Source organism: Rattus norvegicus, chromosome 8 (assembly GCF_021556685.1).
Source record: "Rattus norvegicus strain SHRSP/BbbUtx chromosome 8, alternate assembly SHRSP_T2T, whole genome shotgun sequence".
NCBI classification, from domain to species: Eukaryota; Metazoa; Chordata; class Mammalia; order Rodentia; family Muridae; genus Rattus; species Rattus norvegicus.
Window position 1 is genome coordinate 106,789,661 of NC_141541.1, and position 25,970 is coordinate 106,815,630.

General features: G+C 45.3%; 1 protein-coding gene across 2 annotated transcripts in view; it reads left to right on the forward strand.

Moving 5' to 3' along the window:
• The window catches only part of Nmnat3 (nicotinamide nucleotide adenylyltransferase 3), a 111,651-nt gene extending 101,918 nt beyond the window's left edge, over window positions 1–9,733 (forward strand). For both annotated transcript variants that reach the window (NM_001395701.1, NM_001395702.1), the window contains 2 exon segments: window positions 1,240–1,319; window positions 8,413–9,733. In NM_001395701.1, the coding sequence (NP_001382630.1) occupies window positions 1,240–1,319; window positions 8,413–8,777 (445 nt within the window). In that variant the 3' untranslated portion in view covers window positions 8,778–9,733.
• Window positions 9,734–25,970: the final 16,237 nt, after the last annotated feature.

Consider the following 25,970-nt stretch of genomic DNA (forward strand, 5'->3'; position numbering starts at 1 on the left):
GAAACCTTGGGCTCACAGAGATGTTCAGTTGGTCACAGTCACACAGCAAATAAGCAAGAGGCAGAGTGCTGGCCACTGGTCTCTGAAGTCACACCAGAGCCATCATGTACACCAGTGTTGGCTAGGAATGGGAGGTAACTGACTCTCCCTTGCCATAGTTACCCTTTGCTGGAGCTTTCCTGGGCAACCTCTGGAGCCATAGAAAACCATGCTCTCAGGGTCAGTTCAGAGGCCTAGAGCTGGGCATAACTGAGTAACACTCAAGCAGGCAGCAAAAAAGCCAGCCAGGATTACTACAGGCAGGGAAAATGTGCCGAAAGTAACCACCGCTCTGAAACACACAGTGTAATAACGCTCTGTCGAGCACCGGGAAGGCAGAAGATAAATGAACTCACAGGAGAGTGCTAAGGTTACCTGTGTTTCCGAGAAAAAAAAGTGCAGGAGTCTCAGTTTGAAAACAGATTGCTTAAAAGTAAACATGTCACGTTTGCACGAATCTGACTATATCTAACCTGCTCTGTGACTTCACTTGAATTAAGTCCCTTCATCTTCATAACCACCATTGTCGAGGGGGTGGGGAAGGTATGGGGCAATGTCCCCATTTGCACACGTGGAGCATCCATACTAGCTGAGACTTGAAAGCACTCATCAGGGTGATAGGCAGCAAGCAGTACAGAGGCTGGGATTCAACCCAAGTTCTCCCTCTCCGAGCCCAGGCTCTTAGCCACCACCTCATAGCATTTTAAAACACAGGTTTACGATAGGAGTGCGTGCTGGAGCTAGCTAGAGGCCGCGTGGTGACAGGGCTTACAGTATATAGCTTGAACCTTCACCACGTCCTGGAATCAGGCATTACCACTTAGACTTTCCGAAGGAAAAGGCCTATTTAAGCTTTCATCTGTCTGTCTTTGAAAGCTCGTGCCTTTGGCACCCACTCAATGCTAAAACCTATATTATCACCTGAGAATTACTGAGACTCGTGGACAGGGCAGCCTCAGGCTTAATTCCCTACTTCCACCCAGGTCGCATAGAGCGTGGTAAAGTGAGCTGAACAGGACTCTGTGGTGTATACTTCCTGTCCTGGCCCCTAGAATGCTACCCAGCACAGGGAACATCCTCAATATTCATGGGATGGTCCAGAGAATGTAGACGTGAATCTTAAGTCCTGAGGCGCTGGGGTAGCGGGGCGGGGGGGTGTCTAGAACACAACACACTGAAACCTATGTGTTTACACGGCAGGCATCATCACGGGGAGCTGCTCAGATCCGTGGCCCAGATGGATGGCCCAGACCCCAGCAAAATACCATCAGCCTCTGCGGGTGGGTACCAACCCCCTGTTCCCATCTACAGTGGGAGATTCGGATGAAGAGTGAGGAACCAGTGGGATTTGTCCAGCCTTCTCAGCTTGGATAAGGGACTTGAGCCCTCCCTGGTCATGTAAATATGCCCAAGGTCAAAAGGTCAGATTAGACAGCCTGCCTTTCCCATGCTCAGTCCAAGCCTATTAATTGTGATGACTTGAGATTTACTGCCCAAAGGAGTTTAGCCACCCTCTGGCTTGTGCTTGTGACTTGGATTACAAGTGAGGGCCACACAGGGACAAGCTGGTGGCTGATGCTGGGTTCTTTAAAAAGCCTTAACCTTTCGATTTAAAAGGATAACATTCTGACGGGAGTCTAGCACTTGCTAGCAACCACTCAGTGAATTCCTCAAAGGAGCAAAACTTGACTTCAGAGGAACTTGAGGTCCTCCTGGGTGATCTTAACTTTGAAACCCTGATGTCTACTTGTTCCTCTCCTGCTTGGAAGATGTAAGGTCCTGTGATTTGAGTCTGAGAAGCCCTGGTGTCTGGGCTCAGAGGTGTGGCTCTCTTCTGCAGACACACAGGAATATAGGATGGGTGTGAGAGGGAAAGATGTGACGCAAGCTTCAGTTCACAAAATTCCAGCAGGCCACATGCACGGCTTTCTCCTACAGGGTCCCCAACTCTAGTTAGTGGGACTCTCATATCTAAAGGGTTCAATAAATGCACCTAAAGCAGTTTCTTCACTGCAGGGTTTTTCAGAACCTCTACCATGCCCTGGTGCACTGTGACTTAGGAGAAGAAGACAGAGACTGTCACTTTTTAACCATGGCCCTCTTACAGTGTCTAGTGGTCCTCAGAATTCTGAGAAAACTCCCAAACACACTTCAGAAAGGACTTGAGAATGTCCTCAGGTCCCAAGCTTGCCATGTAGCCCTCAAATGTCGGTCCAAGATTGCTCACAGCAGAATTAGCAAGGTTCTTGTTAGAAACATGAATGGCCAGACCACGCCCAAGACTCCTGAGTGGGAGGGGACTTTGATATTTAATGATCACTCAGAAATTGCTGTCCCATCACTATGAGACTGTATACTAGGATGAGAGTCTAAAAGGAGCTGTAGGGCCTCTGATATAATCTGTACATGTACTGCATTCTGTATTCCTCTGGCCCGTCCTCCTTACCTGTGTGGGCTCCTCTGTTCCCGGCCCCAGCTGTGGACCATAGACATGTCCACGCCTCATCATAGACAGGATGCTGTGTCCTTTCTGCACCTCCCTCTACAGAGTCCTGCGTGCTGCTGGTGGACAGTATGACAGCCAGGCTCTGAGCTCACAGGGAGGGTAGGCGCTACAGCAGATCAGCCCATGCCTTGTGCCGGACAAACGCTGTGGGTGGAGGGAAATGAAGGCATTAGTGTGAAAGGCTGCCGCATAAAGGAGCAGATAGCCACACCCATGTCTACAGGACCAGTGGGCTGTGGAGGCTGGAGGCGTCTCAAGGCAGAAGGCAGAGATACAAGAGCAGGAGAGTGTCAACATGGTACATGGTAGACCTGTGAAACATCAGAGACTCCAGGGAGAGACGAGGCATCCAGAGGTGAATTATGGATGGCATGCAGAGCCCTACTCTTGTATTACCTCTCTGCGGGTGTTCATGGAGCCCATTCTACCTCTACCTCTGCTTGGTACCCACCCATCCCCTTCTTGCTCCTCCTTGAAAGTCCTGCCTGTCTTAAGAGACATCCAGAGCACACATTCCTACTACCTGCTAAGCTTTTGAGTTCACCCTCTACCAGAACCCCCACCTCATATCTCTTTTGTTTGTCTGGGGGTTCCCATTTCTAGTCGACCCTGTGATTGAGTTCTTTCCGAGACCCTCCTGCCTCAGCCTCCAAAATGATAGAAATAAAGGCATGTGCCGCCACCCTGGCTTTTCTTGTTTGTGTTATGAAACAGGATCCCATTAAGGAGCCCTGGCTGGCCTCGAACTCACAGAGATCTGCCTGCCTTTACCTTCCCAGTGCTGAGATTAAAGGCGTGGGCTGCCACACCCCCTTACCCATCTCCTCTCAGATCCCCTCCCCCATTCCATATCCATCCAACTTTGTGTCCTCATTTTAAACCCACTAAGTGGGGCCAGAGAGAGGGCTCAGCAGTTAAGAGCATAAGTCTTACGGAAGACTAAGGTTTGGTTCCCAGCACCCACATGGCTGCTCACAACCATCTGTGTCTCCAGTCTCAGGGGAATCAGTGCCCTCTTCTGACCTCAGCTGGTCCTTACAGGCACATGGTGCGCGCGCGCACACACACACACACACACACATACACACACACACTTAGGCTCACACACAGATATACATAAAATAAATGTTTTAAAACACATGAAGCCCATTAGTGCAGCCAGTCCCTGGAGCGTGTTAGACTCACCAGGGCCACACCCTTATAAACAACTAACTTTCCCTCTCCTGGTCACCAGCAATAGCTTCTCAGTTTGCAGTATCTGGAAAACGCTCTTGGTTGGTAGTTATCCTTCGTCTCTGGCTCTTACTCTTTCCCGTCTTCAGAGTCTTGAGAGGAGGGGTGTGTGGTAATAGATACCCCATTGAAGGCTGAGCATTCCACAGTCTCTAACTGTCTACACCTTGACCAGCTGTGGGTCTCTGTGTTAATCACCATATTCCAAAAAAAGAAGCCCATCTGATGAGAGCCGAGAGAGTATAGAATATACTAGACATGAATATAATATGACTTCATTGAGATTCGATATAATGCTGTGTCCCATTAGCAGGGCAATGCTAATAGGTTCTTCCCTAGGGTCGACAACCTGTCGACCACAGATTCTTGGCCCCAGTAACTGTCTAACCACTGCACGCACGCACACACACACACACACACACACACACACACACACACACACACTTGCTTTTTCTTTTCTTTTCTTTTTTTTTTTTTTTTTTGCTTTTAATTTTGAGACAAGGTCTCACTGAGTTGCCCAAGGTGAACTTAAAATCTTGTATCCAAGGCAGGCCTTGAACTTGCAATCCTCCTGCCTCAGCCTCTTGACTCGCTCAGGTTGCAGGCCTGTACCAGAAGGCCCAGGTATCACAGCCGTTTTTCAATGGCAGAAGAATAAAAGCAAGTAGGAGTTTAAATGTAAAGAAACACTGAGTCCATTCCGCTGTCGGCATCAGAAGAATCCACATCAGAAGTTTGAAGAGAGGGAGAAGCACCAAGGGAGTGGGGAAACCACCGTACGATAGCATATGTCTAACTCCAGATGAAAGTGAGTGTAGTTCCGTATTGTTTGTATGTCTGAATCAATATGGAAACCTAAGAAAATACACAGAAATGTTGATGGCTGTAGAACCCAGAACCAGCCTCATGGGTTGCTGTTGCTGTCTGTTCTCAGTTTTAAACACTTACAGATTCCATATGTTCCATCGTGAACACGTTTCATGCTCATCAGGGGGAAAAAAGGGAAAAAACAAAAACAAAATATGAACATTTTCATATAGGAAGGCAGGTTTTCCTCAGCATAAGCTTGGCTTCTGATGGGATGCCACATATGTTGCCAGTGACATATTTATTTCTAAGGGCCACTCTGGGAGCTGTGTATTTTATTGCGTGTTTGTCACACTCTGGAATGGCAGATTACATGCTGAGCTCAGCACTGCTGTCAGCCAGATCTGGACCCAACTGTCGCTCAGTAATTGGCAAGCCTCCCTGGCCTCATCTGTCCTCATGTGGATTTCTGTCATCCTGGAATGGGTGACACCCCGGGGCCTTTAACAACAGCCAAGCTCGCTGTCTGTAGTCCGTAAGGGCCGCCCTGTCCTTTTGCTGTTAGGACTGAGCCTGCCTCAGAACCCTCTCTCTGTAAAAGCAGCAGGCACCCAATCTTGTGCCTGTTTCACCAGGGCTGGTTGGTTTGGGCACTGACTGCTGGGTGTCATTCCTAGAATCGTCTCTAGTGTCCTCCAGTGTTCACAGTGTGATGTCATGCAGGATGTCACCATCCATGGCTGTATTTGTACATAGCTTTGACAAGCTTTCTCCCTACCTGTCACTTCCCATAACTTCCATGGAGTCTTTACTGTCCCCATCTTACAACTGAAGAAAGAGGCCTACAGGCAAAGTCAGTTTCCCAGGGTCCCAAGACCTCTAACATTCATACCCAAGACTCACTAGCCTCAAGATTGGTGACGCTCTTTAATGCTGTCGATTTAGGGCCACCAAGCATTCAGACTCCTACGTTTCAGGGCATTTTCCTTACAGCTTGTGTAAATTTTGGCCCATCTGCTTTTCAAAGCCCATAGCTGTTCAACGTCACAGTAGACTGAGCACCAAACATTTATATCACTATATGGCTGTTAGGCAAGTCATACTGACAACTTTTTCTTTTTTCATTATGATTTATTGGGGGGAGGGGTGCCTACATGTGTGTTTGTACCCCATGCACATGCAGTGCCCACAGAGGCCAGAAGAGAGCTTTGTGTCCCCTAGACCTGTAGCTACAGACAGTTGTGAGCTACATGTGGGTGCCGGGAATAAAGCCCTGGCTCTGTGGAAGAGCAGCCAGTGTTCCTAACTGCCTAGCCATCTCTTCATCCCTTGGCCTTTATTCTTGAATTACATACTTCGAACTTGGATGGTTACTGGGTCTAAAACTTCTATTGCATTTATGTGAATGAACTTGAGATGGTTCTGTGCAGTCTGAACATGAGGTATATGTGGCCATGAATGTTGATCGTGACATTGTCTTGTAGGATAACAGGCACCTCTAACCTCATAGACATGCCTTTGATTGAGGGGCAGAGCTCAATCCTTTCTAGTCCTTTCTAGTCATAGCTCAAAGTGAATACTATAATTTTTACTCTCAATATGAATGATTTTACTCTCAAAATTAATGTCTGGTGTGGAAGCCAAAATGTTGACAGTTTCCTCGTGAAACTGAGTAGGAACATCTGGGGAGATGAGCACAGGCTGATGAGGCCCATGTGAGACCCTGCCTGGTCAGATCCTAGCACCCATATAAACAGGCGGGTGCCGCTGTAGAGGCCTGTAAACCCCGCCTGAGGGGATTGAAACAGAAATGTCGGCCAGGGCTTTCTGGCAGTCAGCTAACTCCACAGTGGGAAGCTCCAGGTCCAAGGAGGAACCCTGCCTCAGTGGAGCAAAGCAAAGAGTGCAATAGAGGAAGGAATTCAACATTCCCCTCTGGCCTACACGTGCCCGCACACGCGTGCGCGCACGCACACACACACACACACACACACACACACACACACACACACGCACGACACGCGCACGCACACAAAGTAAAGTCAAGGAGAAACAGGAGAAGACAGAAGTGTGTCTTGTCTGTTCTCTGACCTGTAGAAACAGAACGGATGTGCCCCAGGTCCCAGGAGATGTTGAAATCAAATAAGTAGGATTGAACCAGTTGTTTGAAAGGCCAAAACCTGGTCTCTTGCTATCTTGAAGTGATTCAATAAGTATGAATTAGAGCAAATCCTCACAGCTGTTGGAAAACACAAATCCATACCAAATTAGTAAAGCGTGAGTTACTGAATAATTTGTAACACAGTTTTATTGCTTTCAAAATCAGGAGATAATTCATACCTATTGGATGGATATTTCTGGATATTTGGGTAGATGAGTAGATAAGTAAATGGATTAGTGAATGAATGAAAAGAAGTTAAGACGTTAACACTCTGAGCCAACAATGACTCCATCTGTCTTAATTGATAAACTCATTCAGTGCTAAAATAAATCCACAAAGTGAGCACTATTAGTTGATTTCACAGCAGCCATTGAATAGCAGAACCAGAACCAAGCCTGAGGCATCTGCATCTGTCTGTGTGGCCACTGAGAGCCTTGTGAGTCAGACTGTTCCAGTGTCATTGACTAGAGCAGTGTTCTGAGGCTACAGCACTGGGAGAGTATGTTTTCGTGATGATGGTAGCTGCTGTCCCTCCTGGCCTGTCGTTTCTTGTAGGTGAGGAAGCTGAGGCCCAGAGCAGGGAGGCCTCTTCAGCCCCTTCCCAGCTCAGCTGTATTTGCCCCACAGAGGCTGAACTCAGACCTCCTCATAATACCACCCGTCTCGCCTCTTCCTTCTCAGGCCAGCTCTGCGTCTCTGTAAACCCATTCTCTGCCCATGACAGAACCTCTCCCAGTATCCCACTGCACATGAGCGTAAACTAACCCTTTACACCATGTTTTCCCCAGTGCGCAGCAGCCCGAAATCTCTTCCTTGCCAAGTCTTCAGGGTGACAAAGATGAGAGACGAGCCTTTACCATCATCTTCTGGAATCAGTTTCCAGAAGTACCAGGGACCCGCGGTGTGCTTCTAGCATGGGTTTGGCTTTCCTCTTCAGACTAGCCAACTCCATGTAGATGGTGTGTCAGTCAGCATGTCTGCAAATCCCTTCTCCAGCTCACCAGGGCTTCCTGTTCCTGGTGCATTTGCAGATTATCACCAGCAGGCGGCAGCAGAAGCTAACTGCTACAGATGCCCCCGGAGGCTGCCAGTTTGATCCAATCTTCCCCACTGAGGACTTGAGGTCTAGCCTTTCTGTGCCTTGGTTTCTCCCTGGCAGACCCTGCCTAATTTATTCGTCTTGAGAGTCATGTTTTTACACACATCGTGTTGAATCATAGTGTCATACTAAGAACCTCAAAAGACGTATCACTGTTACTGTTCTGTAGAACAGAGAACCTGTTCATTGTCATGGGGTTTTAAAGGATGGGTCCTCGGGATAATAATATAATAACAAAGGCTGAAGTGAATGTTGGGGTCGTGACTTATACAACGCCTATAGCCTCTTCATCATGAGACTTTAGAACTCTCACTGCTTATCAGATAATCAAGCTCTGGGGACAGCATGGTCACCTCTGGGACTTGGTCTGCCCTGGTTCAAAGTAGCCACAGAACAGACAGACTTCTGTCTGAGCACTGAGCACTGAAAAGTAAAACCTTTTTTGCTTGTCTTGACACTTTGCTGATATTAACCCAGAGCCATGAGGCTACAATGGTTACTTGTAACTGTGGACCCCAGTATCCCTTCAGATTCCTGTCGGTGATGGTGCCCACCCTTGTTTTGCAGCACTGCCTGAGCTGAAACTCCTCTGTGGAGCTGACGTCCTCAAGACCTTCCACACCCCCAACCTCTGGAAAGACTCGCACATCCAGGAGATAGTGGAGAAGTTCGGTTTGGTGTGTGTGAACCGGAGCGGTCATGACCCGAAGAGGTACATCTTGGATTCACCCATCCTCCAACAGTTCCAGCACAACATTCACCTGGCCAGGGAACCCGTTCTGAACGAGATCAGTGCCACATATGTCAGGAAAGCCTTGAGCCAAGGGCAGAGCGTGAAGTACCTCCTCCCCGAGGCTGTCATCACCTACATCAGGGACCAGGGCCTCTACATCAATGACAGTTCCGGGAAAGGAAAAGGAAAGACTGGCTAGAGGGCCTTCTGGGGCGTCAGGGGTGATTTTGCTCTGGTTCTGTGTTTGTTTCTACAGTGGTTCTACCATGGGTGACTTCCTGCTCCGGGAAGAGATTGGGCCTCTGGCAGGGACAGTCATGTAACATCAGAGCAAACTAAGTTGCTTAACATCAGAGCACGACAGGTCATAGGAGTAGGCAAAACCTCTCAGGGTCACTAATGAGAAGACCTGCTTACTGTGTAAATGGCACGTATAGAAGTCACACTGATGCTGTTCTGAGCATGGCCGGCCCCTGAGGGGTCCACCACAGTCACCCTTGTTCGTTTTTTTTTTTTTTAAAGTCAGGCCTGGCGAAGCATTACTGGTCTAGATAGGCCATATTTGATATGGTGCTAATTACTGAACAGAGGGCCTTTTCAACATCCTTGTTTCAAACAGAATAAAAGCAAGCGAGGATTCAGATATCTGGAAACAGCATTATCACTGATTTCCAGTGTATTCTCCCTTGCAAACCATGCCCTGCCTGCCTACCTGTTTTAAAAGTTTTGACCACGTTCTTTCTATGTTGTGGTCAAGTGATATGTGTTTAAGATCTATTTTATTATATGTGTGTGTGCATGTATGTGTACATGCATATGGGAGGGACATCGGAGTGCCTGAAGCCAGAGTTACTGGCAGTTGTGAGCCCCCTGATGTGGGTGCTGGGACCCAAACTCCAGTCTTACAGAAGAGCAGCAAATGCTCTTAACCACTGAGCCGCCTCTCCAGCCCCCTCGAGCAATATTTTTTGATACAGCATGTATTTTTACACCCATATAGTCTAAACACCAGGGTTCCTGATATCCTGATTTCTAAAAAGGAACTGAAGTAAAACAGATGCCTGTCTGCTTTAGAAGATCTTTTGAATGTTTTATGACTGTCTGCTTGTTTGAATATTGGCAAAAAGATAAATAATAAATTGACATCAAAAAATACTAATGAGAAGTTTCTCTTTTTTTCTTCCCTTGTTATATTATTAATGCCTGGGGTTTCAGCTGTTGATCTTCTTCTTAAATACTCTGTGAAGTTTGCACCCGTTCCAATCGAAGTGGCCTGAATTGAAGAGTTTGTGTCCTGAGTACCAGAAGTAGAGGAATGTCCCAGTCATACTAACACAGCCTAGAGTCACCCAGGAGGGAGGACATCTCACTTGAAGGATTACTAACATAGCAGTGTCTGCGCACTGTGGACAACACCAGGGGCTGGTGGTCCTGCGCTATCTAAAAGCCCTAGCCGAGCATGAGCTTCAGCAAGCCACATGCCTCCATGGTTTCTGCTCCGAGTTGCTGCCCTGCCTTCCCTCAGTGTCAGCCTGTGTGACCAGGAGGTATAAGGTGATGTAAGCCCTCTCCTCTCTGGCTTGCTTTTGGTCAAACTGTCTTATCACAGCAACAGAGAGGCAGCTAGAACTAGGAAGGAATAGCAGAACCCAAGTAGTCTTCCAACCTAAAGCAGCAGGCCATGATCTTGTTTCTGTGCACCCTGAAAGAGGAGAAGGAAGTGTTCCAGGATTTGCTACTCCAGTCCTAGATTCATCTCTCCTCTGTTCTGTTAAAGAAGTAGCACAGAGTCTGGGTCTCCATTCTTTGTCCTGGCCAATCTTGGCCACGTGTTTAGTGACACAGAAAAGCCATAGGTGGGCAAGAGGGATCTGATATCCTTCCTCCCCAGGATTCGTGTGAGCAGTGAAACAGGTAAGTAGGGAATACAGAGCACGGTGACCCTCCTATGAGGTAGGTCCTTTGGACTTCTTCCCTTCTTGCCTGGGTTCTCCCCTCCAAGAGTTCCCCGAGAGCTGTGTTCACACAGGGCAATGAGGATCTAATAGCCTTGTCTAAAACCTGCCATAGCACATAGTAGGACTTCAACTCCTTTCACCACTATGGGCTATAGTTTCTTTAACTCCGAAGTGGATGATTTGATTAGCCCTGTTCTGAATTCTTCCAACTATAATTTTCTTTCTTACTTACTTGAAAAAGAAAGATTATATGTATGTATATATAATGTGTATTATATTATACATAGTTAGCTCAGGTTTTGAGCTCCTGTTTTGACTTGTTTTGGTTTGTTGTTTGGCAAGGTTTCATTCTTAACACAGACGAGCCTGGAATTTGTTAGGTAAGCCATACTGGCCTAGCCTCAGTTTTTTAGCAATCCTCCTGCCTCAGTGCTGGGTTTCAGAGCACACACCACCACTCCCAGCTCAGCCCTGAGTTTGAAAGACTGAGTGCTTCCATTTCAGCCTCTCTGGCCTTCTTTTGAGCCCTGTACCCATCTAGCCAAATGGGAAGCTTCCAACGGTTAGGGGAATTTTTTCCTTTGTAGGTGGAAAAGCGCTATTGCTTTCCGAGGAGCTGGCTCCGAGAAGACTCTCAGGGCCCTACAAATGGACCAACAGAGTTGGCTTTCTAAGAGCCTCATTGGCCTCAGCATCGCTCACTGCAACATCCGATGACAACTTGTTTCAGTAAGCTGAAGCTACCATTGAAACTTCATGGCCCTCCAATGAGCAGCACCTCTCTTCTTCTCTGAGCCACATCACCCCACTGTTCTATGTGGCTCGAGAAGGGAGAGAACAAAATCCTGCGTGCAGACAGTGGTATCCAAAAGGTGAGCTAGACAAGGGGTCTGCAGGTGGGAGAAAGGGGTCCTCAGTCTCAGCAACAGACACTCAGGGCTGCCCAACTCTTTGCCTGGGTAAGTCTTCCCTGGCCCATGCAGTGTGAGACTCCTTTCTCTGCACTCAGGATTCTCCTACTTAGCACCCCCAGCTGTAGCAACACAACCACCCAGTACACTGTCAGACATTCAGGTCACCGGGTCTAGCCGCCGGCCGCTGAGACCCACTGGTCTGAGACTGTGATGGAGATGGGGAGAGAGGGTTTTTTTTCTCTTTCTTTCTCAGTTGAGGACATCAAGAAACTGCAGTGTCTGAATGAGCTTCTTTCACAGCAGACCAGTGAAAGGCCTCTACTCTTGGTACTCTGTCTAAGCGCCACTCCCACAGCTACCTGGGACAGCCAGGTATGCTCTGCCCCACAGTTGCCTAGCAACAGCCAACTGTGCTGACTATAAAGGGGGCTGCTTGCCCCTTCCTCTCTCTTGCTCTTTCTTCTTCTCTGTTCTGACCCCCTTTCTCCTTCCTACCACGTGCCCATGGCCGGCCTCCTTTCCTCTCCTCCACTCTTCTTCTCTCATTAAAGCTCTCCACATGGAACCATGCTGGCTTGGTGTTTTCTGTCCTGGCACAGGCCAAGATTTAAACCCTAACGTGAAGTGCCACTGCATAGGAATTAGAACACCACACCCCGACTCCCCGGCATCCCGGCCTTCATCCTTCCCTGTCCCCATATGCAGTGTCGTTCTGGGCTTGGTTTTACAGCCTAGCCTCTGTACTGGCATCTAGGGCTGGCTAGGTGGAGGCTTACCACATAGGAATTGATAACTTCCTTATCAATCATTATGGAACTTTAGGATTCCTTTATTCCAATCACATTGATTGAGGTCCTCACGTGTGCCGGGCGTGGAATGGTGAGCAGACGGTCTCCATTCTTAAAAAGTGTGTAGTACAGTGGAGAACAAACAAGAACGCAGTGATCTCAAGTTGAGGATATGATTGTCAGCGATGAGGAGGGCTCTAAGGGAGACACTGAGGTGCCGATGGCCTGAGGCAGTGAGTTCTCTGTAAAGCTAATGAAGGCTCCCCACTTCCCCAAATCCTAACTATGTAGGTATCTAGGTTCCTGATTCTTGATTATCTTTTTTTTTCTTTGGAAAGGGGTCCCTTTGAACTTGTACAAAATATATAGAGACTCTCATAAATGGGTTCTCCTGGTGGTGTAGACAACAGAAAAATGCTAATGGGTGTGTTCCAGAGACATTGGGATGGGTGAGGCCAATGGAAAAGAATGGCTTATGCTAAGGCTCTGAGCCAGAAGGGGAAGATGGGTACTATGGAGAGCCAAAATCATCATCACCTCCTTAACAAGGTGCGGGTTACTGCATCTGAGACCTGATGCCTGCAGGCCACAGCCTCCCTGCCCAGCATTTCCATGGGTTTGATAGGCTTTGAGGACATGGCTTCACCTCCCTGATCCATGTCTACATCACGTGGTTCCCACCAAGTAAAACATCAACTGCTTCTGTAATAAAACACAATAGAGCCTGACAGACAGACAGACAGACAGACAGACAGACAGACAGACAGACATAGAGATATAGATATGCATGTATATATGTATATAGATGTAGGTATACATACATACATACACATGCTCAAATATATCTTATTTCTGTTGCCTGCTATGTCTCACTGACTCATGCCACCTTCTCACCTCAGTAGCAGAAGAGAAAATGCATCACTGTTCTGCTCATGCATTGCCTGGCACCGCCCTGCCTACTGATTTCACCCTCCTCTCTGCTCCCTCAGGTGTCCTCCGCATCTTGATGGCCTGGGTATTTTGTTTATTTTACCAGAACAGAAAAACAGTGGTTCGGGCTCCCAAGTAAATAGAATTACCAGCCTTAAATAAAGGTTCTCCTACAACACTATTCCCTACCCAGATGAGAACGGTGCTGTATCCTTGCCTGGGGAAAGACGTTTTCATTTCTAATACTGTCTGTATCAGTTGGGACAGAATGACGCGAAATCTCATTTCAAGCCAATAGAGCTGGGGCTTTGCAAATCACGTTTGGTAATTGGGTTAATGCATGAATATGTATTTCCTTAGCCTTGTCCTCACTTTCTATGCTGACAATGCCGCTGCCCCTCCTGTTTGTACAGGTCTTCATACACCGTAGAATTCCGTTTCAGTCATAGAGTTATTTTCTTAGCCCCAAACCTGACATGATAGATGCAAATCCGAGTGACTGATAAATATATCTCGGTGGTGATCCACAGAGGCACATGCCTCTGAATAGTTTAGTATTGTTTAAATAACTTCAGCACACACCGCTCCTGACAGCACAGGCTGCGGGGGAGGGGGAGGGGACCATGAGAACTCTAGAGTTCACTGGGATTCATGTTTCTGAATTAGCAAACACTGATGAGTGAGAGTTGGAATGTGAACAACGGTGTGCTCCAGGACAGGTCTGGGAAGCCCCTCCTCACCTCCTGTTGGAAATGCTGTGTGCCTGCTTGTCCTGTTGATATGACCCTCTGTACATGCTTCATGCCCCCTCCTATTCTAGCTTCTTTTCTGTTGCCATGATAGATACCGTGACCTAAAGCAAGTTGTGGGAGCAATGGGTTCATTTCACCCTACTATACTTCCAAGTCCATCGAGATGGTGGCAGAGAGGAACTCAAGGCAAGAACTCAGAGGTAAGACTGCTTGCTATCCTGTATAGCCCATTCTGACCAGTGAATGAACTCACAGAGAACATAAGAAGAAGTGTGGCATAGGATGCTGGTGAGCTATCTGGCTGTCTGGCTTGCTGTCAGGCACCTGCTCAGCTATCGCTCTTATACTCCCTGGGGAAGAGGACCACCCACAATGCATTGGGTTCTTCTACATCGATTAAGAAATCAAGATAACCCCTCACAGACACGCCCACAGACAATACTCATCTACACAATTCATCTACTGAGCCTTCTCTCAGATGACTCTAGGCTGTGTCAAGATGACAAGGCCAACCAAGACACCTAAAGCAACCTCAGCTCTTAACTTGACCAATGGCAGTGACCTAATAGAGTTTCCCATCCTGGATCCTGCCATCTGTTCTTCACCTAGAAAGTACGAGTGCACATGCGTATTCGAATGTATTCCTACTCCCTACTGGCATTCCTTGTGGAAGAAGCCATTAAGAAAACAGATAAGGAAACGGCAGCGCAGATCTTCCTGGTTGCTGCCGCCGCAGAGAGCTCATGGGCAGCACCCCGAGAGCAAACATGAGCCTTGGGACCACAGGTAAGACCAACGTTTCTGCTGCAAGTGACCTGCCTGGTGAACTCAAGACACAGGCCCACAGGAACAGCTGAAGACCTTTAGAGAGGAAAAACTACACGCCCGAAAGCAGAACACTCTGTCCCCATAACAGGCTGAAAGAAAACAGGAAAACAGGTCTACAGCACTCCTGACACACAGGCTTATAGGATAGTCTAGCCACTGTCAGAAATAGCAGAACAAAGCAACACTAGAGATAATCTGATGGCGAGAGGCAAGCGCAGGAACCCAAGCAACAGAAACCAAGACTACATGGCACCATCGGAGCCCAATTCTCCCATCAAAACAAACATGGAATATCCAAACACACCAGAAAAGCAAGATCTAGTTTCAAAATCATATTTGATCATGATGCTGGAGGACTTCAAGAAAGACGTGAAGAACTCCCTTAGAGAACAAGTAGAAGCCTACAGAGAGGAATCGCAAAAATCCCTGAAAGAATTCCAGGAAATCGTAAATAAACAAGTAGAAGCCCATAGAGAGGAGTCACAAAAATCCCTGAAAGAATTCCAGGAAAACACAATCAAACAGCTGAAGGAATCAAAAATGGAAATAGAAGCAATCAAGAAAGAACACATGGAAACAACCCTGGATATAGAAAACCAAAAGAAGAGACAAGGAGCTGTAGATACGAGCTTCACCAACAGAATACAAGAGATGGAAGAGAGAATCTCAGGAGCAGAAGAATCCATAGAAATCATTGACTCAACTGTCAAAGATAATGTAAAGCGGAAAAAGCTACTGGTCCAAAACATACAGGAAACCCAGGACTCAATGAGAAGATCAAACCTAAGGATAATAGGTATAGAAGAGAGTGAAGACTCCCAGCTCAAAGGACCAGTAAATATCTTCAACAAAATCATAGAAGAAAACTTCCCTAACCTAAAAAAAGAGATACCCATAGGCATACAAGAAGCCTACAGAACTCCAAATAGATTGGACCAGAAAAGAAACACCTCCCGTCACATAATAGTCAAAACACCAAACGCACAAAATAAAGAAAGAATATTAAAAGCAGTAAGGGAAAAAGGTCAAGTAACATATAAAGGCAGACCTATCAGAATCACACCAGACTTTTCTCCAGAAACTATGAAGGCCGGAAGATCCTGGACTGATGTCATACAGACCCTAAGAGAACACAAATGCCAGCCCAGGTTACTGTATCCTGCAAAACTCTCAATTAACATAGATGGAGAAACCAAGATATTCCATGACAAAACCAAATTTACACAATATCTTTCTACAAATCCAGCACTACAAAGGATAATAAATGGTAAAGCCCAACATAAGGAGGCAAGCTATACCCTAGAAGAAGCAAGAAACTAATCGTCTTGGCAACAAAATAATGAGAAGAAAAGCACACAAACATAACCTCACATTCAAATATGAATATAACAGGAAGCAATAATCACTATTCCTTAATATCTCTCAACATCAATGGCCTCAACTCCCCAATAAAAAGACATAGATTAACAAACTGGATACGCAACGAGGACCCTGCATTCTGCTGCCTACAGGAAACACACCTCAGAGACAAAGACAGACACTACCTCAGAGTGAAAGGCTGGAAAACAACTTTCCAAGCAAATGGTCGGAAGAAGCAAGCTGGAGTAGCCATTCTGATATCAAATTAAATCAATTTTCAATTAAAAGTCATCAAAAAAGATAAGGAAGGACACTTCATATTCATCAAAGGAAAAATCCACCAAGATGAACTCTCAATCCTAAATATCTATGCCCCAAATACAAGGGCACCTACATATGTAAAAGAAACCTTACTAAAGCTCAAAACACACATTGCACCTCACACAATAATAGTAGGAGATTTCAACACCCCACTCTCATCAATGGACAGATCATGGAAACAGAAATTAAACAGAGACATAGACAGACTAAGAGAAGTCATGAGCCAAATGGACTTAACAGATATTTATAGAACATTCTATCCTAAAGCAAAAGGATATACCTTCTTCTCAGCTCCTCATGGTACTTTCTCCAAAATTGACCATATAATTGGTCAAAAAAACGGGCCTCACTGGAAAAAATTTCCTGAACAAAACACCAATGGCTTATGCTCTAAGATCAAGAATCGACAAATGGGATCTCATAAAACTGCAAAGCTTCTGTAAGGCAAAGGACACGGTGGTTAGGACAAAACGGCAACCAACAGATTGGGAAAAGATCTTTACCAATCCTACAACAGATAGAGGCCTTATATCCAAAATATACAAAGAACTCAAGAAGTTAGACCGCAGGGAAACAAATAACCCTATTAAAAAATGGGGTTCAGAGCTAAACAAAGAATTCACAGCTGAGGAATGCCGAATGGCTGAGAAACACCTAAAGAAATGTTCAACATCTTTAGTCATAAGGGAAATGCAAATCAAAACAACCCTGAGATTTCACCTCACACCAGACAGAATGGCTAAGATCAAAGACTCAGGTGACAGCAGATGCTGGCGAGGATGTGGAGAAAGAGGAACACTCCTCCATTGTTGGTGGGATTGCAGACTGGTAAAACCATTCTGGAAATCAGTCTGGAGGTTCCTCAGAAAATTGGACATTGAACTGCCTGAGGATCCAGCTATACCTCTCTTGGGCATATACCCAAAAGATGCCTCAACATATAAAAGAGACACGTGCTCCACTATGTTCATCGCAGCCTTATTTATAATAGCCAGAAAATGGAAAGAACCCAGATGCCCTTCAACAGAGGAATGGATACAGAAAATGTGGTACATCTACACAATGGAATATTACTCAGCTATCGAAAACAATGACTTTATGAAATTCGTAGGCAAATGGTTGGAACTGGAAAATATCATCCTGAGTGAGCTAACCCAATCACAGAAAGACATACATGGTATGCACTCATTGATAAGTGGCTTTTAGCCCAAATGCTTGAATTACCCTAGATGCCTAGAACAAACGAAACTCAAGACGGATGATCAAAATGTGAATGCTTCACTCCTTCTTTAAATGAGGAAAAAGAATACCCTTGGCAGGGAAGGGAGAGGCAAAGATTAAAACAGAGACTGAAGGAACACCCATTCAGAGCCTGCCCCACATGTGGCCCATACATATACAGCCACCCAATTAGACAAGATGGATGAAGCAAAGAAGTGCAGACCGACAGGAGCCGGATGTAGATCGCTCCTGAGAGACACAGCCAGAATACAGCAAATACAGAGGCGAATGCCAGCAGCAAACCACTGAACTGAGAATAAGTCCCCCGTTGAAGGAATCAGAGAAAGAACTGGAAGAGCTTGAAGGGGCTCGAGACCCCAAAAGTACAACAATGCCAAGCAACCAGAGCTTCCAGGGACTAAGCCACTACCTAAAGACTATACATGGACTGACCCTGGACTCTGACCCCATAGGTAGCAATGAGTATCCTAGTAAGAGCACCAGTGGAAGGGGAAGCCCTGGGTCCTGCTAAGTCTGAACCCCCAGTGAACTAGACTATGGGGGGAGGGCGGCAATGGGGGGAGGGTTGGGAGGGGAACACCCATAAGGAAGGGGAGGGGGGAGGGGGATGTTTGCCCGGAAACCGGGAAAGGGAATAACACTTGAAATGTATATAAGAAATACTCAAGTTAATAAAAAATAATAAATAAATAAAATTTAAAAAAAAAAAAAAAACGGGCCTCAACAGGTACAGAAAGATAGAAATAATCCCATGCGTGCTATCGGACCACCACGGCCTAAAACTGGTCTTCAATAACAATAAGGGAAGAATGCCCACATATACGTGGAAATTGAACAATGCTCTACTCAATGATAACCTGGTCAAGGAAGAAATAAAGAAAGAAATTAAAAACTTTTTAGAATTTAATGAAAATGAAGGTACAACATACCCAAACTTATGGGACACAATGAAAGCTGTGCTAAGAGGAAAACTCATAGCGCTGAGTGCCTGCAGAAAGAAACAGGAAAGAGCATATGTCAGCAGCTTGACAGCACACCTAAAAGCTCTAGAACAAAAAGAAGCAAATACACCCAGGAGGAGTAGAAGGCAGAAATAATCAAACTCAGAGCTGAAATCAACCAAGTAAAAACAAAAAGGACCATAGAAAGAATCAACAGAACCAAAAGTTGGTTCTTTGAGAAAATCAACAAGATAGATAAACCCTTAGCCAGACTAACGAGAGGACACAGAGAGTGTGTCCAAATTAACAAAATCAGAAATGAAAAGGGAGACATAACTACAGATTCAGAGGAAATTCAAAAAATCATCAGATCTTACTATAAAAGCCTATATTCAACAAAACTTGAAAATCTGCAGGAAATGGACAATTTCCTAGACAGATGCCAGGTACCGAAGTTAAATCAGGAACAGATAAACCAGTTAAACAACCCCATAACTCCTAAGGAAATAGAAGCAGTCATTAAAGGTCTCCCAACCAAAAAGGGCCCAGGTCCAGACGGGTTTAGTGCAGAATTCTATCAGACCTTCATAGAAGACCTCATACCAATATTATCCAAACTATTCCAAAAAATTGAAACAGATGGAGCACTACCGAATTCCTTCTGTGAAGCCACAATTACTCTTATACCTAAACCACACAAAGACACAACAAGGAAAGAGAACTTCAGACCAATTTCCCTTATGAATATCGACGCAAAAATACTCAATAAAATTCTGGCAAACCGAATCCAAGAGCACATCAAAACAATCATCCACCATGATCAAGTAGGCTTCGTCCCAGGCATGCAGGGATGGTTTAATATACGGAAAACCATCAACGTGATCCATTATATAAACAAACTGAAAGAACAAAACCACATGATCATTTCATTAGATGCTGAGAAAGCATTTGACAAAATTCAACACCCCTTCATGATAAAAGTCCTGGAAAGAATAGGAATTCAAGGCCCATACCTAAACATAGTAAAAGCCATATACAGCAAACCAGTTGCTAAAATTAAACTAAATGGAGAGAAACTTGAAGCAATCCCACTAAAATCAGGGACTAGACAAGGCTGCCCACTCTCTCCCTACTTATTCAATATAGTTCTTGAAGTTCTAGCCAGAGCAATCAGACAACAAAAGGAGGTCAAGGGGATACAGATCGGAAAAGAAGAAGTCAAAATATCACTATTTGCAGATGATATGACAGTATATTTAAGTGATCCCAAAAGTTCCACCAGAGAACTACTAAAGCTGATAAACAACTTCAGCAAAGTGGCTGGGTATAAAATTAACTCAAATAGATCAGTAGCCTTCCTCTACACAAAAGAGAAACTAGCCGAGAAAGAAATTAGGGAAACGACACCCTTCATAATAGACCCAAATAATATAAAGTACCTCGGTGTGACTTTAACCAAGCAAGTAAAAGATTTGTACAATAAGAACTTCAAGACACTGAAGAAAGAAATTGAAGAAAACCTCAGAAGATGGAAAGATCTCCCATGCTCATGGATTGGCAGGATTAATATAGTAAAAATGGCCATTTTACCAAAAGCGATCTACAGATTCAATGCAATCCCCATCAAAATACCAATCTAATTCTTCAAAGACTTAGACAGAACAATTTGCAAATTCATCTGGAATAACAAAAAACCCAGGATAGCTAAAACTATCCTCAACAATAAAAGGACTTCAGGGGGAATCACTATCCCTGAACTCAAGCAGTATTACAGAGCAATAGTGATAAAAACTGCATGGTATTGGTACAGAGACAGACAGATAGACCAATGGAATAGAATTGAAGACCCAGAAATGAACCCACACACCTATGGTCACTTGATTTTTGACAAAGGAGCCAAAACCATCCAATGGAAAAAAGATAGCATTTTCAGCAAATGGTGCTGGTTCAACTGGAGGGCAACATGTAGAAGAATGCAGATCGATCCATGCTTATCACCCTGTACAAAGCTTAAGTCCAAGTGGATCAAGGACCTCCACATCAAACCAGACACACTCAAACTAATAAAAGAAAAACTAGGGAAGCATCTGGAACACATGGGCACTGGAAAAAATTTCCTGAACAAAACACCAATGACTTATGCTCTAAGATCAAGAATCGACAAATGGGATCTCATAAAACTGCAAAGCTTCTGTAAGGCAAAGGACACAGTGGTTAGGACAAAACGGCAACCAACAGATTGGGAAAAGATCCTTACCAATCCTACAACCGATAGAGGCCTTATATCCAAAATATACAAAGAACTCAAGAAGTTAGACCACAGGGAGACAAATAACCCTATTAAAAAATGGGGTTCAGAGCTAAACAAACAATTCACAGCTGAGGAATGCCGAATGGCTGAGAAACACCTAAAGAAATGTTCAACATCTTTAGTCATAAGGGAAATGCAAATCAAAACAACCCTGAGATTTCACCTCATGCCAGTGAGAATGGCTAAGATCAAAAATTCAGGTGACAGCAAATGCTGGCGAGGATGCGGAGAAAGAGGAACACTCCTCCATTGTTGGTGGGGTTGCAGACTGGTACAACCATTCTGGAAATCAGTCTGGAGGTTCCTCAGAAAACTGGACATTGAACTGCCTGAGGATCCAGCTATACCTCTCTTGGGCATATACCCAAAAGATGCCCCAACATATAAAAAAGACACGTGCTCCACTATGTTCATCGCAGCCTTATTTATAATAGCCAGAAGCTGGAAAGAACCCAGATGCCCTTCAACAGAGGAATGGATACAGAAAATGTGGTACATCTACACAATGGAATATTACTCAGCTATCGAAAACAATGACTTTATGAAATTCGTAGGCAAATGGTTGGAACTGGAAAATATCATCCTGAGTGAGCTAACCCAATCACAGAAAGACATACATGGTATGCACTCATTGATAAGTGGCTATTAGCCCAAATGCTTGAATTACCCTAGATGCCTAGAACAAATGAAACTCAAGACGGATGATCAAAATGTGAATGCTTCACTCCTTCTTTAAAAGGGGAACAAGAATACCCTTGGCAGGGAATAGAGAGGCAAAGATTAAAACAGAGACTGAAGGAACACCCATTCAGAGCCTGCCCCACATGTGGCCCATACATATACAGCCACCCAATTAGACAAGATGGATGAAGCAAAGAAGTGCAGGCCGACAGGAGCCGGATGTAGATCGCTCCTGAGAGACACAGCCAGAATACAGCAAATACAGAGGCGAATGCCAGCAGCAAACCACTGAACTGAGAATAGGACCCCCGTTGAAGGAATCAGAGAAAGAACTGGAAGAGCTTGAAGGGGCTCGAGACCCCATATGTACAACAATGCCAAGCAACCAGAGCTTCCAGGGACTAAGCCACTACCTAAAGACTATACATGGACTGACCCTGGACTCTGACCTCATAGGTAGCAATGAATATCCTAGTAAGAGCACCAGTAGAAGGGGAAGCCCTGGGTCCTGCTAAGACTGAACCCCCAGTGAACTAGACTGTTGAGGGGAGGGCGGCAATGGGGAGGGTGGGGAGGGGAACACCCATAAGGAAGGGGAGGGGGAGGGGGATGTTTGCCCGGAAACCGGGAAAGGGAATAACACTTGAAATGTATATAAGAAATACTCAAGTTAATAAAAAAATAAATAAATAAATAAAATTTAAAAAAAAAAAAAAACGGGCCTCAACAGGTACAGAAAGATAGAAATAATCCCATGCGTGCTATCGGACCACCACGGCCTAAAACTGGTCTTCAATAACAATAAGGGAAGAATGCCCACATATACGTGGAAATTGAACAATGCTCTACTCAATGATAACCTGGTCAAGGAAGAAATAAAGAAAGAAATTAAAAACTTTTTAGAATTTAATGAAAATGAAGGTACAACATACCCAAACTTATGGGACACAATGAAAGCTGTGCTAAGAGGAAAACTCATAGCGCTGAGTGCCTGCAGAAAGAAACAGGAAAGGGAATAACACTTGAAATGTATATAAGAAATACTCAAGTTAATAAAAAAAAAAAGAAAGAAAAGAAAAGAAAACAGATAAGCTAGGGGTTGGGGATTTAGCTCAGTGGTAGAGCGCTGGGTTCGGTCCCCAACTCCGAAAAAAAAAAAAGAAAAGAAAAAAGAAAACAGATAAGCCACAGTCTAGGGAGAAATATTTGCAGAATGTATGTATCTAATAAATGAATTGTTTCCAAAGTATGTCAAGAACTCTAACAACAAAAGAGCAGAATCAATAACTCAATAAAAAGCCGATCAAAGTGCTGGAAAGGGGGAAGCTAGGCCCATGACAGTGCTGGTCAGAGGCTTTGCTGGTGGGGCTGGTCTTGCTTGGCATCTAAGAACTCAGCTTCCACGATGCTGCCTGTGTCTCTTCCTGGGACTCTAAGCCTGCTATGATGCCCTGCCCGGGATGTTCATACAGTATCATTTATGGTGAACATCTGCCTTCTTTGGTGCTTGTAATCTCAGCAGCCATGCTGGTTTTATAGCAGTGATGTCGGGCAGAAGCAGTGTGAACTGTTGCATTTTGCTGCTAGAGAACATGCGTGCTCTGTGGAAACGCTGGCCCTAGGGAAGACTTCAAAGCCTGAAGTCCTCCAAGCTCCATCTGCTGAGGCACTGCCCCTGCTGTGTCCCCTGGTTGTAATAATGGTCACCGTGGTATAAGTGCCTCTGAAGCCAGAAGTCCCTCAAGCAGGTCACCTAAAGTCAAAAACCAGCCCAAAGCACCTTACCAAAGAGGACATAATAGTGACATGTAGTGCTGGTCTTTACGTGAAAAAAATCTATTAAATATTAGAAAAACCCTAAGCTAAACCACAGTGAGATATCATGCCACACCTACTAGAAGGGATACAGTCAACCCTACAATTGTATGCACCTCTAGGAATCTGGAGAAATTAAAATACATCCACACCAATGTGGATGCAATACACCCACAGCATTATTGGTGTAAGTAAAGGTAAGATAAGCAATATATGTCCATTTGGTGAATGGAGCCACAAATATCTTAACCCCGCTCAGTCGAATGCTGTGTTCCTCTCCAGAGAAGGGATACCTAAGAAGTCTAATTTTTGGCTCACAGTTTCAGAGACTCGGTCCTTTGTTTTTGTTCTCCTCTGACTGTGTCTTTTTCACTTATGCCTGTCTTATCTTTTTAAAAATTTAGAATTACACCGGCTTATTGAATGGGAGGGGCATGTGTGAAATATACACGGCGTGTATAGGATGTGGGAGTTGGTTTGCCCTTTCCGCCATTTTTGTCCTGGAAATGAAAGTTGTGGCTTCAGACTTGGAAGCAAGCCTCGTTATCTCACTGAGCCATCTTGCTGGTCCTACCCCTGCCTGGCTTTCTCTCACTGATTCTTTGTTCAATATGATCTCCTCTGCTCTTGATACTATGTATCTTTAAAAAAAAATCCCCGCTTAGTGTACTTTTTAGCTTAAGGATTTCAGATTCATTTTTAAAATTCCTTCCACCTCTGTCCAGTTTCTATTGCAGAATACTGAATTGCTTCTCTGTATTTTCTTGAAGTCCTCTGTGTTTCCTTAAGACAGCTGCGGGGGAGTGGGAAGGAGGGTTGTCCATGTTGCTAGTTACATTGTCAGTTCTGGGTGTCTTATTTTGTCAATAGAGTGAAGTTATTGTTTCCTGAAAGTCGCTGTTGGTTGGAGCACATTGTCATCTTTGGGTTGAGGAACAGGACATTCCTTCCAGCTTCCGTTGTGCCTTTTCTTCTAGGAGTTCTAAGCACACTGATTATTTTCTCTAGGCAGAAAGTAGAGTTTTCTGCTCTTTCAGCAGCAGATCCCACCCTAAGCCTGTGGTTAGGGGTGTTGTCCCTATTTCATCACTAGAGGGCATCCCAAGCTCAGGCCTGTTCCCCAGTCTAGCATTGAAGCCTGGGGACTATGTAAGGACGGTCCATTCCTGCAGGCCTCCACTTGATGTCATCATGGACGGAGTCTCATTCATAGTCACCTGGGCCTACGGTCAGGAACCACAAGACGTTGTTTAACTCTGGACCTTGGGGTGAAGGGCTCAGTCCCAGGCTAGGCAACTTGGTGCTCTATTTTCCCTGAACAGCTGGAAAAGTATTCTGGGCTGTGCCACCTGCATTCCAGATGTTACACAGTGTGATAGCTACTGAGAACTTAGGGCTAGATTGTCCCCCAAGAGCCGCAGGCCATGAAGACCAGGACGACCCAGGGACAGACCCAAGCTTCGTACAGCTATGACCTGGTTCCTGTATTCAGGCAACTCTTGTTACTGCAACCAGCCGCAGGTGATCCCCACTAGAACAGATAAAGTCCATCTGGCTAGAGTGACAAGTCTCCCCTTGGCAGGCTAGGTCCAGGTCTCCAGCCGTAGGCACTGGCCAGATGACGGGGCCTGTTGAGATCTGCCTGCTCTTAGGTTTCACCCACACACGTTAATTAACAACCTAGAGTCCTGGTCCCATTCCAGCGAACGAAATCTTTCTGTGCTGTGCTGGTGAGGACTTGGAAGTATGATGGGAGCCTCTCTGTGGTCCCAGGGTGAAGATCCAGGGCTCAGACAGGTCACTAACCTGGAAACGAGAGACTATAGTCTCTGCTTGGTATCGAGTTATACGCCAAAAGCTTGGGCTTAATTCCCTCTTGTTCCCCAGTGTGGAAAGCATCTCTTCATACTGCATTGCTCAGCGTGGGAAGGAATAGCAGGGCCAACTTTTCTTCCTGCCTCCTTCAATGTGCCTTTCCTTATAACATTAAAAGCAATCGCAGTGATCTTAGCTCGTTGTATTGTGTGTGACTATAACAGCTTGAGCTCATGTTCCCATGAGAAGACAATTACTCAAGGACCTGTCATCTTTGTCTTACAGGAGTTTCTGTGATTAAATACTTAAGTGTCTCCCCCACTTCCTCCAGGATGGGGTGCAGGTAACTCGTTACCACCAAACCTAAGGCTGAACCACACTTCTCCATTTTCCCTGAAGTTCTGGTTGAGTGTTACTCCATCTTGGAGCAACCAACCCCAGCTTTGGGTCAGAGAAATACCTTGGTTCCCATGTTCAAACACTGAGGTTGAAGGACGCTTTTATATCCCTGCCTTCTACTAGACATCAGCTTTCTTACAACTGAATCTCACTCACAATGTCATCAGCCTCCAGCCAGTTCCTGGAACCAAGAGAGTGGTCCACAAGGGTTTGCTAAAAAGCATCCATGTCGTGTAGTTTTGACAGGTCCTGAGTCTTGCCAAGGGGGACAAATTAAGTGGAAAGTCCTGGCTTTCACAGGAATGTACACAGGCACGCACATCCACATATAAATGTGC